Source organism: Pristiophorus japonicus, chromosome 7 (genome assembly GCF_044704955.1).
Source record: "Pristiophorus japonicus isolate sPriJap1 chromosome 7, sPriJap1.hap1, whole genome shotgun sequence".
Classification (NCBI taxonomy): domain Eukaryota; kingdom Metazoa; phylum Chordata; class Chondrichthyes; family Pristiophoridae; genus Pristiophorus; species Pristiophorus japonicus.
This window is the reverse complement of record NC_091983.1, coordinates 17,395,323-17,408,757: the sequence shown is the minus strand read 5'-3', so window position 1 is coordinate 17,408,757 and position 13,435 is coordinate 17,395,323. Positions and strand designations below refer to the sequence as shown.

At 47.4% G+C, this 13,435-nt stretch overlaps 1 protein-coding gene across 1 annotated transcript in view; it reads left to right on the top strand.

Annotated features, from left to right (window-relative positions):
- LOC139267082 (collagen alpha-1(XIX) chain-like) overlaps positions 1–13,435 on the top strand; it is a 679,874-nt gene that overhangs the window by 154,758 nt on the left and 511,681 nt on the right. Inside the window, exon 7 of the mRNA XM_070884859.1 lies at positions 2,391–2,502. Within this exon, the coding sequence (XP_070740960.1) occupies positions 2,391–2,502 (112 nt within the window). The remainder of the gene's footprint in view (positions 1–2,390; positions 2,503–13,435) is intronic.

Sequence of the window (13,435 nt, the reverse complement as noted above, 5' to 3'; positions counted from 1 at the left end):
AGGCGGTTAAGAAGGCAAATGGCATGTTGGTCTTCATAGCAAGGGGATTTGAGTACAGGGGAAGGGATGTGTTACTACAGTTGTACAGGGCCTTGGTGAGGCCACACCTGGAATATTGTGTACAGTTTTGGTTTCCTAACTTGAGGAAGAACATTCTTGCTATTGAGGGAGTGCAACGAAGGTTCACCAGACTGATTCCCGGGATGGCAGGACTGACATATCAAGGAAGACTGGATCAACTGGAGTTCAGAAGAATGAGAGGGGATCTCATAGAAACGTTTAAAATTCTGACGGGTTTAGACAGGTTAGATGCAGGAAGAATGTTCCCAATGTTGGGGAAGTCCAGAATCGGGGTCACAGTCTAAGGATAAGGGGTAAGCCATTTAGGACCGAGATGAGGAGAAACCTCTTCACCCAGAGAGTGGTGAACCTGTGGAATTCTCCAGCACAGAAGGTTGTGGAGGCCAATTCACTAAATATATTCAAAAAGGAGTTCGATGTAGTCCTTACTACTAGGGGGATCAAGGGGTATGGCGAGAAAGCAGGAATGGGGTACTGAAGTTGCATGTTCAGCCATGAACTCATTGAATGGCGATGCAGGCTCGAAGGGCCGAATGGCCTACTCCTTCACCTATTTTCTATGTTTCTATGGAAGCAAGTCATCTTCGGCTCCGCGGGACTGCCTAAGAAGGATTACATATAATTTACAGCACAGAAACAGGCCATTCGGCCCAACTGCTCCACGCCGGTATTTATGCTCCACACGAGCCGCCTCCCACCCCTCTTCATCTAACTCTATCAGAATATGCTTCTATTCCTTTCTCCCTCATAGCTTCCCATAAATGCATCTATGTAAGTTGAGACTAACAGTAATTCACTCATGTGATCTCACTTATCCAGTCAACTTTACCTGCAGAGGCCATTCATTGCATGTCTTAGCTGGCCACGTCACCTGTCATGAGTGGAAAGAGTTTCAAAGAAGGATTTTGAAATCAAACAGCCCATTTTCCTGGGTTAGGGCTCATTAGACATGTGCAGTGGGCTGCTGGCGGGATTCCTGCAAACAAGATGGAGCTCGCCAGTGGGGAGGGCAGAATCCAGTCACTACGGCACCAGAAGGTCTGACGAGGGACCTTGAAGGGGCAGAAGCGCCCGGAAGATTGGAATGAAGACTGGCATTAAAGGCCTTGGTGGAGACTGAGGCCGCCATCAGATGTATCTGTCGCCACCTGAAGGGAGAGGAGGCTGCTACAAGGAAACTCTCCCGCCATCTGGGTAATTACCACCCCTACCTGGGGGCCCACCAATACTTTTCACACGCTGACCCCAAAAATGGGGCAGGGCATTCAACCAAAACCTCAGGTCCATACTCTTGCCCCCATTTGCACATGGTGGGTGGGAGAAATCAGCAGGCAGTGACGGTCCAAGCAGGATGGAGGGAGGAAAATCCCATTGGATGGTGAGCCAGCAGGGGGAACCTCAACGCCTAAAGTTTCAAACATGCTCTGCCATAATAAGGGAGAAAGGGGTTATGGGGAACAGGCAGGGCAGTGGACCTGAGTCCATGATCGGATCAGCCATGACCGTATTAAATGGCGAAGCAGGCTCGAGGAGCCATATGGCCTACTCCTGCTCCTATTTCTTATGTTCTTATAATTCCACCCAATTTTGGGCAGCATTGTAAAGACGGATTTCTTCCCTTAGGCTTCCCTTAGGAGGCTTGACATCAACATGTCCAACCAAAGTAGAGCAGCAATCAACAAAGCCAACAGTGTGGAATTAAATCGGCAAACCGGTATTCAGTTCAGCGGAAGATTTGATCGAGCTGCACAGTATTCTGGTCAGACCACACCTTGAGTACTGTGTCCAGTTCTGGTCCCTGAGAACTGAGCATAAAGGAGACATTCAAGTGCTTCAGACAATGCAGGGAAGGTTGATTCCCTGTGACAGAGGCCTGCCTTATAAGAGAAGATTGGGAGAAACCTGGGCTATTCAGCCTTGAATGGAGACATCCAAGAAGTAATGTTGCAGAGATATATACAAGATTGTGTTAATTTTATTGAGTAGGACAAGGGCCAACAGACTCAAACAAGTAAAAGGCTAATTTAGGGCCAATATTGGGAAATTCTTCTGGGCACCAAAAGTATTCATTATGTAGAATGGGCCTCCAGATAGAGTAACAGAAGCAAAAATCCTGGAATCAATTGGATGCTGCAATGGGGAAATATCTTAGGATATTTCTAGATAGGCTGAATCGACTCCCTCATCCTTAATTAGCTTATGATTTTGCGAGAAAGATGCCAAAACAATGATATGCAAACGCTGTGTCAGTAGTGTTACCGCAACCACCCAGTATATTGATTTGAATGGATTTACGATTTTTATTTCAGGGTTCGATCTGGTGCAAAGATTTTCCTTGACACGTTCGACGGCAGGAAGCAAAACTTCTCAAGGCCCTCCGCTTATCAGAATGGGAAGAAAACTGTTGATCAGACCCACACAGTAGGCACTATGACTTTTTTTTACTCTTCATTCAATTTTTTATTTGTATGAAATAATGGGCGGGATTTTTCTCTCAGCAGTGATTGGACGATATCAGTCATTCAATACACTTACACTTGCCCACAGACATCCTACGGGCTTTTGCATTGGAACTTGCGGTGATTAGAAATACATTTAGGTGCAGCACCTTATGTGACTTGGGCGTAGAAATTTGGGGAGTTTGCACCTCCCGTTAGCAACCCCCCCCCCCAACCCGGGGCAAAACCTACTTTTCACCCGGGCACGGCACTGCTACCGGCTGTTGTGAAATTCCGCGGAACTTTAGCGGCGGCGGTAACCGGTAGCGCCCCACTCCGCTGCGCCAGCATTTTCGCCCTGGAGCGAAAATTTAGTAGCTCCCCCTGAAGGTGCTACGAGCGATGTCTTGTAGGCTGCTCGCGGGGCGATAATTAAAGGTGAGGTGGGGAATGTACAATAAAAAATGTCCGACTTACCGGTTGTGGCCTTCCTCCTCGACCGCGGGGTCCATGCAGCAATCGTGCTGCCACGGCAACTCGCTCCTTGGTGGTCTAGTGATGGCCTCATTCCCCACTCATAGAATCAACAGCTTCATTAAAAGGGCAGGCCCTGTATATGCGGCAGAGCTACGTGTCCCACCGCGTAGCGCCGCGCCCTTCGCGGAGTCTTTCGGCCCTGCTCGTGCCCCACTCCTGCTCTACTGAGCAAGTGGAGCGCGATGTTCTGCGCTCCACTTGCTCTCGGGGGCGGTAACCCGAATGTAGGTTGCGGGATGGTGCCTGGTGCAGGAACTCCCGCCTCACCAAGGTGTCAAATGGGGGTGCACTGAGACCAGAATTGGAGGAGCGTAGAGATCCCAAGGAGTTGTGGGGCTGGAGGAGATGACAGAAATAGGGAGGGGTGAGGTCATGGAGGGATTTGAAAACAAGGGTGAGAATTTTAAATTCGAGGCGTTGTTGGACCAGGAGCCTATGTAGGTCAGCGAGCATGGGGTTGATGGGTGAGCAGGACTTGGTGCAAGTTAGGACACAGACAGTGGAGTTTACGGAGGGATCAAGGTGGAATATGACCAGGAGAGCATTGGAACCCACAACCTTCTGACTCAGAGGCGCGAGTGCTACCATGTCTGACACTTAAATTAAGTCAAGACAAGTACATTGCTTAAACGTAACCGGTTGGAGGTACTTTTTTTTAAGTCTGTTTTTAATGAGAAAGAATGGTGGGGTGAAAGCAGTCAGCAGTTTTTGATCAAAATACTCTCCCCAGTCTTCCCTTCATCCTTAGCTGAGCAGTTTGCCTTTAACGTTTGTTGGGTATAAAAAGGAGGTCATCAGGGTTGTTTTATAGGTGCTGATATGTGATTGTGTAAACATTAAGTGCTATATGTTCTCCTGCATTCCTGGGTTCGCGCACTTAACACATGATCATTTGGCAAGGAAGCGCATTTTTAACTGTTTCTTCCAAAGCGAGTTTATAGCTTCTAACCCACGAGCAGCTGCGAGCCCTGACAGATGACACCGTGTGTCAGCTGGAAAGGAAACCGTGTCTAGGAACTCTGCATGTGCTTCACCTTAATCTCAGGAAATGAAAGGGGATCATCTTTCCTCGTCAGGGCGGTATTCAACAAGCTGTGAATCCGCTGGCGCACATTAAATTGGACGCTTACACTGAGAGCGTGCAAAGGGCAGCTTCTTCCTTCAGTTAAACCCGGAAGCCCAGGAGATCAATTTTTGATTCAGAAGCAGAATGCGGCCGTGGGGGTTTTGCCTTCTCCAGCCTTTTTCCCTCAATGGAAAGAATCTTCACCCTGCTTGGAACATAAGAACATAAGAAATAGGAGCAGGAATAGGACATCTGGCCCCTCGAGCAGGCTCCGCCATTCAGTAAGATCATGGCTGATCTGATCTTGGCGTCAGCTCCACTTCCCCGCCCGCTCCCCATAACCCTTGACTCCCTTATCGTTCAAAATTCTGTCTATCTCTGCCTTAAATATATTCAATGACCCAGCCTCCACACCTCTCTCGGGCAGAGAATTCCACAGATTCGTGGCCCTCTGAGAGAAGAAATTCCTCCTCATTTCCATTTTAAATGGGCGATACCTTATTCTGAAACTATGCCCCCCCCCTAATTCTAGATTCCCCACGAGGGAAAACATCCTCTCTGCATCTACCCTGTCAAGACCCCTCAGAAATTTATACGTTCCAATAAGATCACCTCTCAGTCTTCTAAACTCCAATGAATATTGCTGCTTGTGAAGACTATCAACTGTAACTGATCGTGTTTCTATTCAACATGCTATCAAGGAGCCTTGAGCAACTGGGCCAAGAAAGCTCAGGGGGACCAAAGCCCCGCTATATTCCTCAGGAGAATACTCTAACTACTATCAGTCTCCACAGATGTACACACAATTCTCTTTAACATGTTTCCATTATAAAAATTCAGAAAATATCCACGATAAGTGAGCTTGCAGTGTTCTTTTGGGGAGGAATGAACATTCATAGTTTCAGCACGTTATGTTTCTTGATGATATGAAGACATTTTCGAGCCTCTGAAAGGTTGTTTCTGATTACTAATTGGGTCTTTGTGATCGGCATATAGGCGTCTCCCAATCTCCCACCAGAACTTTGGCCGGAGGTCGGCAGATGCCCAGCGCACCAGTGGGTGATCGTGAGAAGATCCACGGAAATTCAGGGCTGTAATCATGGAAGGACCTGTTGCCTTATTTCATTGATTAGCTTACGGTGCCGATACTCGGAAGGCCAAGATGTTGGAATGTTTGAGCAACATCGAATGATACAACACAGAAGGAGGCCGCTCGGCCCATCCTGCCTGTGCTGGCTGTTTTTTGTTCTTTGACTAGCAGCGGGGAGCTCCTCGGTGGGTGTGAAATATTCACAGAGCACAAGCACACACAGCTTCCTACCTGGCAGACAGCTCTCTTGGAAGTCTCCGGAAATCTGCCTGGTTCTGTTTGTTATTAACCCTGCACGTGCAGTACACAATACATCCACATCCACGGTGTGGAGCTACAAACAGAAGACACTCCAAACGGTAGCCTATTAAATTGATATAGGCCTAGATTAGTGTTTATAGTCAAACATGACTTGGACTCCTCGTCTAGTTCAAGCTGTAAGTAGGCATTCGTAAGATCCAGTTTTGAGAAGATCTGACCACCTGTCAGTGTTGTGAACAAATCTTCTATATTCGGCAATGTATTGGGGACATTACCCTCTAGAACCTGGTTTACGGTTACTTTATAATCACTACACAATCTTACTTTACCATCGGACTTAGGTACAACAACAATGGGTGCAGCCCAATTACATCGATCTATCTTACAAATAATGTTCTCAGTCTCTAGTCTTTTGAGTTCTTGCTCAACTTTCTCCTTGAGTGCATATGGCACGGAACGTGGCTTGTAGTAAACCGATCTAGCGTCCTTCTGTACCCTGACACTCGCCTTGCAGCCTTGGATCAGACTGCCCATTTCAAGAACACCTTCGGATACTTCTTGATAACCTCATCCGTTGATGAAAATCTCGCTTCCACACAGAAAATCTTGCTCCAATTCAGCTTCAGTGAGCTCAACCAATTTCTTCCTAGTAAAGCAGACTTGTCTCCTTTCACTACTATTAGAGGCAAGTTCTGAAATTGATCTTTATATTTCACCGGTACAGTGATACGACCTACCACAGGAATTTTCTCTCCCGAGTAGCCTCGCAGCTCTATCTTGGATTTCTCCAGTTGAAAATCATGCAGTTTGTTGCCGTACAGTTACTCCGGTACTACACTCACGGAGGCACCCTTGTCAATTTCCATTGGTATCTTGAATCCCGCAACATCTATGTGGATTTTGATGCTTTCCGAATCGCTGTCCGTTAACCTCGTGCTCCTGATGACGTGTAATTCTAACATCTCCTTGTCCTGTTGTTGTTCTTCCATGCTATTGGGATTTCTATTCATAGCTTTGAATGCTGGACTCAGCTTTAAAAACTGGTTTACCCTTCAGTGGCATGCCTTCGCAAGATGCCCAGTCTTTCTGCAGAAGAAACACTCTGCCTTCACGTATGGACAACTTTGAGCAATGTGTTGTCCCAGGCACCTATAGCACGACTTCGATGCTGTTAGAATTTCCAGTTTCTGAGACTTTGGGCTCCCACCATCTTCTACTTTGAACCTGCAGGTAATTTACCTCAGTTGACTGACGACTGTAACTATTATTTAATTCTCGGGAATATTGTTCGGTCATGCCCATCGATCTCGCTGTCTGACAAGCAATCTCAAAAGTCAAGTCATCCGTCGTCAATAACTTCCTTCTGATCGCATCATTTTTCACCCCACAAACAAAACGATCCCGTAATGCTCAGTTTTGAAAGTTTCCAAAATTACAGTGGATCGATAGCTTTTTTAATGCTACGATATAATCACTGATACTTTAATCAGTCTTTTGATTCCGAATCCCGAAACGATAGCTTTCAGCAATTTCTAACAGTTTGGGGTTATAGTGTTGCTCCAACTTCATTCAAATCTCTTTAAGCGTTGTGTCCTTTGGCTCGTCAGGCACAAGCAGATTTACAAGAGTGTCATATAATGCCGGACCTGCCTCCGATAAGCAGATCGCTCTCTTACGTTCCAACACAGCCCGGTTCTGGACTGCATTGTCTGGAACTTCGATTATGTTATTTGCAGTGAAATACCTTTCTAGCCGATCCACATATGCTTTAAAACGTTCCCGGCCGTGTCTATATTCCACCAAATGTCCGATTACACCTGCCATTTTAATCTCTAGCTGTTCACACCGTGTGCTGTATTTTACCTCGGATTTTGTAGCTTTTTTCCAAAGACAGAAACTTCCAAAGTCTCTCTGTCGGCTGGCTGAATCCCTCATCAACAAAATTTAAGCTTTAAATCATCCGAAAAATCCCATCTCAATCGCCAAATGTGATATCTTCACAAAGCACAAGCACACACAGCTTCCTACATGGCAGGCAGCTCTCTCGGGAGCCTCCGGAAAACTGCCTGGTTCTGTTTGTTATTAACCCTGCACTTGCAGTACACAATACGTCCACATCCACAGTGTGGAGTTACAAACATTACAAGCTTACAGACATTAGAGTGGGGATTCGTGCTGCCATAACTTTGGCGGAAGAACCGCAGAAGGCCTCATTTACATGGTGTATTCTGGGATTTCCGCTGAAATTACGGCAGCCAATTGGGAGAACAACCAAAGAACTTCCCAGCAAAGATCAGCACAGGAGGACTTAGAAATACAGAATGACCTCACTGTGTAACTGGCAGCTGAGGTCCACTGTGACTTCAGCACTCAGATTGCCAGTAAATGTTACTGCTGCGCACTCACTTCCCCTTTACTTCACAGCATCCAGCCTAGGGACTCACCAAGATTTAGTCAGACCTACAAATAAGTAAGCAACACACAATTATGTTCAAGAAATCTTTATTTGGGTATCCACTGTCACACTTTCAGCCATTACTGACGTAGACTTATGTCCAGTTTTGGTCCTCTTACGTTCGATAGAATTACGTAGAGTGTGCAGCACAGAAACAGGCCATTCAGCCCAACATGTCTGTGCTCGTATCATGAGCTTCCTCCCACCTCTCTTCATCTAACTCTATCCACATATCCTTCTATTCCTTTCTCCCTTTTATCTCGTTTTCCCTTAAATGCATCTATGCTATTTGCCTCAACTACTCCTTTGGGAGTGGGTTCAACATTTGAACCAATCTTTGGATAAAGAAGTATCTCCTGAATTTCCTATTGGATTTATTGGTGACTGTCTTATATTGATGGCCCCCAGTTTTAGTCACCACCATAAGTGGAACCATTTTCTCTGCGTCTATCCTATCAAACCCCACCACGCGCTCCTCTCCGCTCCGCAGCAATGCTTGGGGAGGCCCTGTTCCCCGTGCCCATGCCATTGGTCCCACCGCATCCACTGCCGCCTGCTCATTGGAGCAGACCCATCGCTTTACGCCCTGATTGGTTGCATGGCTGGGCGAGCCTTGATCGCTCATTGGTCGGTGCAACTGTCACTCAGTCCGGATCACGTGCTCCCAGCCCCTGCCCACCCCAGGATAGACAAAAACTGACTATTATTATTGTAGATAAGTGAACGTAAAGCTACCAGGTTGTTGTAAAAATCCAACTGGTTCACTAATGCCCCCTATTTGTGACTCCAGTCCCCCACCAACATGGTTAACTCTTAACAGCCGTCTGAAGTTGCCTAACAAGTCAGTCAGTTGCATCAAATTGCTCAATAAATCAAGGAGAAGGTCCAACACTACCTTCTTAGGTTAACTAGGGTTGGGCAATAAATACTGGCCCTGATAGTGCTGCCCAAAAAAGGACTCGCAGACCCGCCCTGGTAACAGCTAGCCATTTACACCGTTTCCTTAGGGGTTCTGTCAGTCTCTGTTGAAGTTATGATGGGAGACTAGAGAACACACACAGGACAGTACTTCACAGTCTATAATGCTCAATTCCATTTGGGATACATTTGATGAGTAGCTTTAAATGTCTTTGGGTTTATCGCCTCACAACTTTCCCATATAAATTGGTATCTGCAAAATTAAGCATTCTGCGTTTAATATTAATTTCTAGATAACTTATACAGGTTGAACCTCTCAGGTCTCTGGTCCGGAAACATCAGTGGTTCGGCATTAGTTTACGGAAAAAACTCCACAATTTTAAGACTCATATGATTTTTTCCCCCAAATATCTCGCTGCAGCGTCCAGGCTAAAATCTATCGGCTAACCTGCGGTTTCCGATACCGCGCAGAATAAGTTAAAGGTGCAGTCGGACGCTTTTGGTCAGAGCTCTAGATGTCGAATCGGTTGGACAGGTCGTTGATTATGGAGGAATCCTGCCCGTTGTACTGCAACTGTTCAGCCAACAGACCACTCCGTACATATATACAGCGGAACCTGGCGAGAGGAGAGGAGAGCGGAGGACGGAGAGCTTGAGCCGGGGAATCTGCGCTCAGCGACCACCGTCTCTCCCTTCTCTCCCTGACCTGGGGTCAGCGGCAGCTGCTGCCATCATTGTTCAGATGGTCGGGAGGGGGGGAAACAGGTCTGGGCCGGAGCCGCCTGTTTTTACCCCGCCTTGATCCCACCATGCATTTTTCCTTTAAGAAAATCCTGGTGGTTATTTAGGGCGAACCCCGAGGTGGCTGCGGATCTCTGGTTGAGAACCCGCCAGATAACGGGTACCAGGAGCCGCTATTAACTCGCATAGTGAACTCTACAAACTCACCAGAGAATGCTTTGCCGCCATCTTCCTGGTTCGGAAAATTCTCTGGTTCGGCACCGGTCAGGACTCGAGGGTGCCGGACCACAGAGGTCCAACCTGTAAATAGCAGAGGTCCTAGAATTGGATCAGCCTACTTTCCAGCCTGAGCTATCGTTACTGATTCCTACCTTTCGGCTTCCTGTTACTGAGCCAAATTTGCTCAAAAAAGTTTATTTTAAAAAGTTCTTGCAAGTTGCAGAACCTTATTCAGGAAGTCAAGGCAGTCAACAGCTACCGAATTAATATCATCCAGCTGTTGACTTTTAGCAATAAGAAATTCCAATAAACTTGTCAGACAAGACCCACCATGCACAAACCATTGTGGTGCTTGTGAACAGAAAGTCTTATCTGACAAATGTATTGGAATTCTCATCCTTAAATTTAAATCCCTCACGGCCTCACTCCTCCATATCTCTGTAACCTCCTCCAGCCCTGCAGCCCCGCTCCCTGAACACTCCATTCCTCTGATTTTGCCCTCTTGTACATTTCCCAACCCTTCACCCCACCATTGAGGCTCATGCCTTCAGCCACCCACGCCCCATGGCCTGGAATTCCCTTCCTAAGCTCCTCTGTTTCTCCGACTCTCTCTCCTCCTTTAAGACCATCCTTAAAATCCACCTCATTGACCAAGCTATTGCTCACCCCTCATAATACCTCCTTCTTTGGCTCGGTCTCCATTTTTGGATTGTGCCTCTGTGAAGCACTTTGAGAATAATCTTTCCTCTTGTTCAGTGAGCTGAGATTGATTGCTTTCCAATAGATTCCAATATTTGCTTACATAAATATCAAAGGGTGGAAATTGCCCCCTTTAAGGCAGTTACTGCCTCTAAGAGGTGATAACTGGCCTTACCTAAGAGGCGGTAATGGGGCGGTAAGGTCTTTCCGCCTGGGGGCAGGCGGCAGGGCCGACCCATCGGCAATTGCCCCCGAGCCGGGGCCGGCAGGAACGGGTTCAGCGCTTTGGGGCACTTTTTGAGGCGGTGTAGAGGTGGGTTCGGGTTGGAGCCAGGGGCGGTGGGAAATTTCCCCTTGGGAGCGCAGCCACCACCGGACGGTGCCCCTGACTGCTTTGCAAGGCGGGAAGCTGCCAATGATTGGGCGGTGCGTCCGCCCTTAAAGGGGAGGGCGCATCACCACGGCTGCCATTTTGTTTTAATTGTCGACCGACTCCTGAGTCGGCTCGACAATGTTGACCACTGGTTTGGCCGGGCCGCCAATAGGCAGCCCGGCATCCCCTCTTGGGTGCCGGGCCACTGGCCTGGCCGAACCCCTCCCTGGTGGCCCAGTGGGCTCCACTTGGGCCTCGCAGCATCCCTTCTCTTTAAGAGAGGGGAAGGGACATTGTGACGCGTTAGCGCGCCGTGGCACATCCGCATTGCGCTGACATCATCACTGCCACATGTTCAGCGCGCCGCTGATAGACACCGTCCTGCCCCTCAAAGCGTTGGGAGGCAATGTCAGAGTTAAAGAGCCGAATTTTCCAGTTCTTCCCTCTGACTCCCACCAGGCAGTGATAATTCGAGTAATTCGGGCAATTTCCAGCCCCAAGGATTAAAAAGTCTCACTTTTTGAAGATGAGAGTTTTGCTATTTTTACATTTTCCATTTCTGCCCCTATATTTAAAAAGCTGTGAAAAAAAATTGTCATCTTCCGCCCTTGTTTTATGAAGGATTCCTTGCAGCCTTCCACCCAGTTTTATTTGGCTTTTGAATATTAAAGCACTTTGGTTTCCAATGGTCATTTTATTGGTCACCTTAATTTATTTCTGCCAACTACTATTCCCCTCACCTACCAGAGCAAAACGTCAGGCTGAGGCAAAATTATAACACCTTTAATCACCAGAGTGTTGACGGTGCATCACTACTCCTGCAGCGATAACATGTAATTAATACAATGAAGCTTTTCCTATTTCCACACATCATTACTGCAAAACAAGTGGCTGTAAATGCTCATGGAGGGATTTTACTGCAGTTATCAACATGGTATTCATGTCAGCCTCAGCCCAGTGCTCGCTCACCTGTGTCAGATGGTGGTAGGTTCAATCCCCACTACAAAGATTTGAACGCGTAATGTAGGCTGACACTTCAGTGCAGAGCTAAGGTAGTGCTGAAGATGCTGCCTTTAATTAAACGAAGGGCCCTCAGATGGATGTAAAACATCCCATGGCATTATTTGAAGAGAAGGAAAGCTTTCCCGATGTCCTGGCCAACATTAGTCCCTCGATCAATGTCATTAAAAACAAATTATCTGGTCATTTATCTCATTGCTGTTCATGGGATGAGCCTGTTCACAAATTGACTGCTGTGTTTCCCTACATTACAACAGTGAATGCTCTTTAACAGTACTTAATGGGCCATAATAGAGAGAAACTGCTCCCATTGGCGGAAGGGTCGAGAACCAGAGGACACAGATTTAAGGTGATAGGCAGAAGAACCAAAGGAGACATGAGGAATAACTTTTTACGCAGCGAGTGGTTATAATCTGGAATGCACTGCCTGAAAGGGTGCTGGAGGCAGATTCAATTGTGGCTTTCAAAAGGGAATTGTATAAGATCCTGAAGGAAAAAGAAATTGCAGGGCTACGGGGAAAGGACGGGGGAGTGGGACTGGTTGATGTGCTCTTCCAGAGAGCCGGCACGGGCTCCTTCTGTGTTGTAACCATTCTATGATCCTAGTAAAGCGCTTTGGGACTTCTACTGTCATGGAAGATGTTGCATAAATAACAAGTTCTCTCTTTTCAAAGCCTTGCAGCGACGGTGCTTGCATGTGCAAGTGTGTAGTTTTGCCAGTGGATAGGTCCCAGGTCCGCTCCCAGCTTGTGTTGGGTTAGTTATGTCCTCACTTAGCAACAGTAGGAACATTACAGGCACGGCATAAGCAAAGGGAAAAATCAACGGAGGGGGAGGGTGTTCCTGCTCCTGATCGCCATCCAGTGCCTCCTGCTGCAAGGGCCACATATGTGAGCAGGGCTTAAGGATAGGTTTGGGTTGGACTGTAATCCCTCTCCACCACTGTCCTTTGAGAGGGCTATTCTGCTGACACTTGCTATATAGGTCCACAACATGAAGAATGTCTATGTGGTCGAGGTACCAGAGGACTGCTGATGCCCGTGGAACTGTACAACTGTCCCCCAGCATGAGTCAGCATGTTCAGTGAAGGAGAAAGGGGGAGCATTAAAAAGCAATTCAAAAATTGTAAATCGAGTGATAATTAACGACCCTCTGCATAACTTTGGAGCGTGGGCAGATACAGCAGGAGCGGCGGGAGGCTGTGAAGGGATGTGATCGGTGCCCAGGGGAGGCGTGAGTTCGGGACCAGGGGTCGTGGGGCAGCACGGGCCAGCCCACACTGTGTGATATGTGTGCAGTAGGTCCGTGCAGTAGAGCAAGTCTCCAGTCGTCTTGGTTAACCCTTGCCACTGGACCAAGACCTAGCTCTGTCAAGCCCGTGTGGTGGCTGGTGTGCAACGGTCACCCCACGTTAAAAAAATCCACCCACAGGCATCTTCCACCCTTCAGGATGTAGTTCAAGAACTGGAATATTAGGTCCTTCATTGAAACACCTGTGACTCCTTTTCGGAGTGAAAGCAAGTCATCCTCGCTTCGA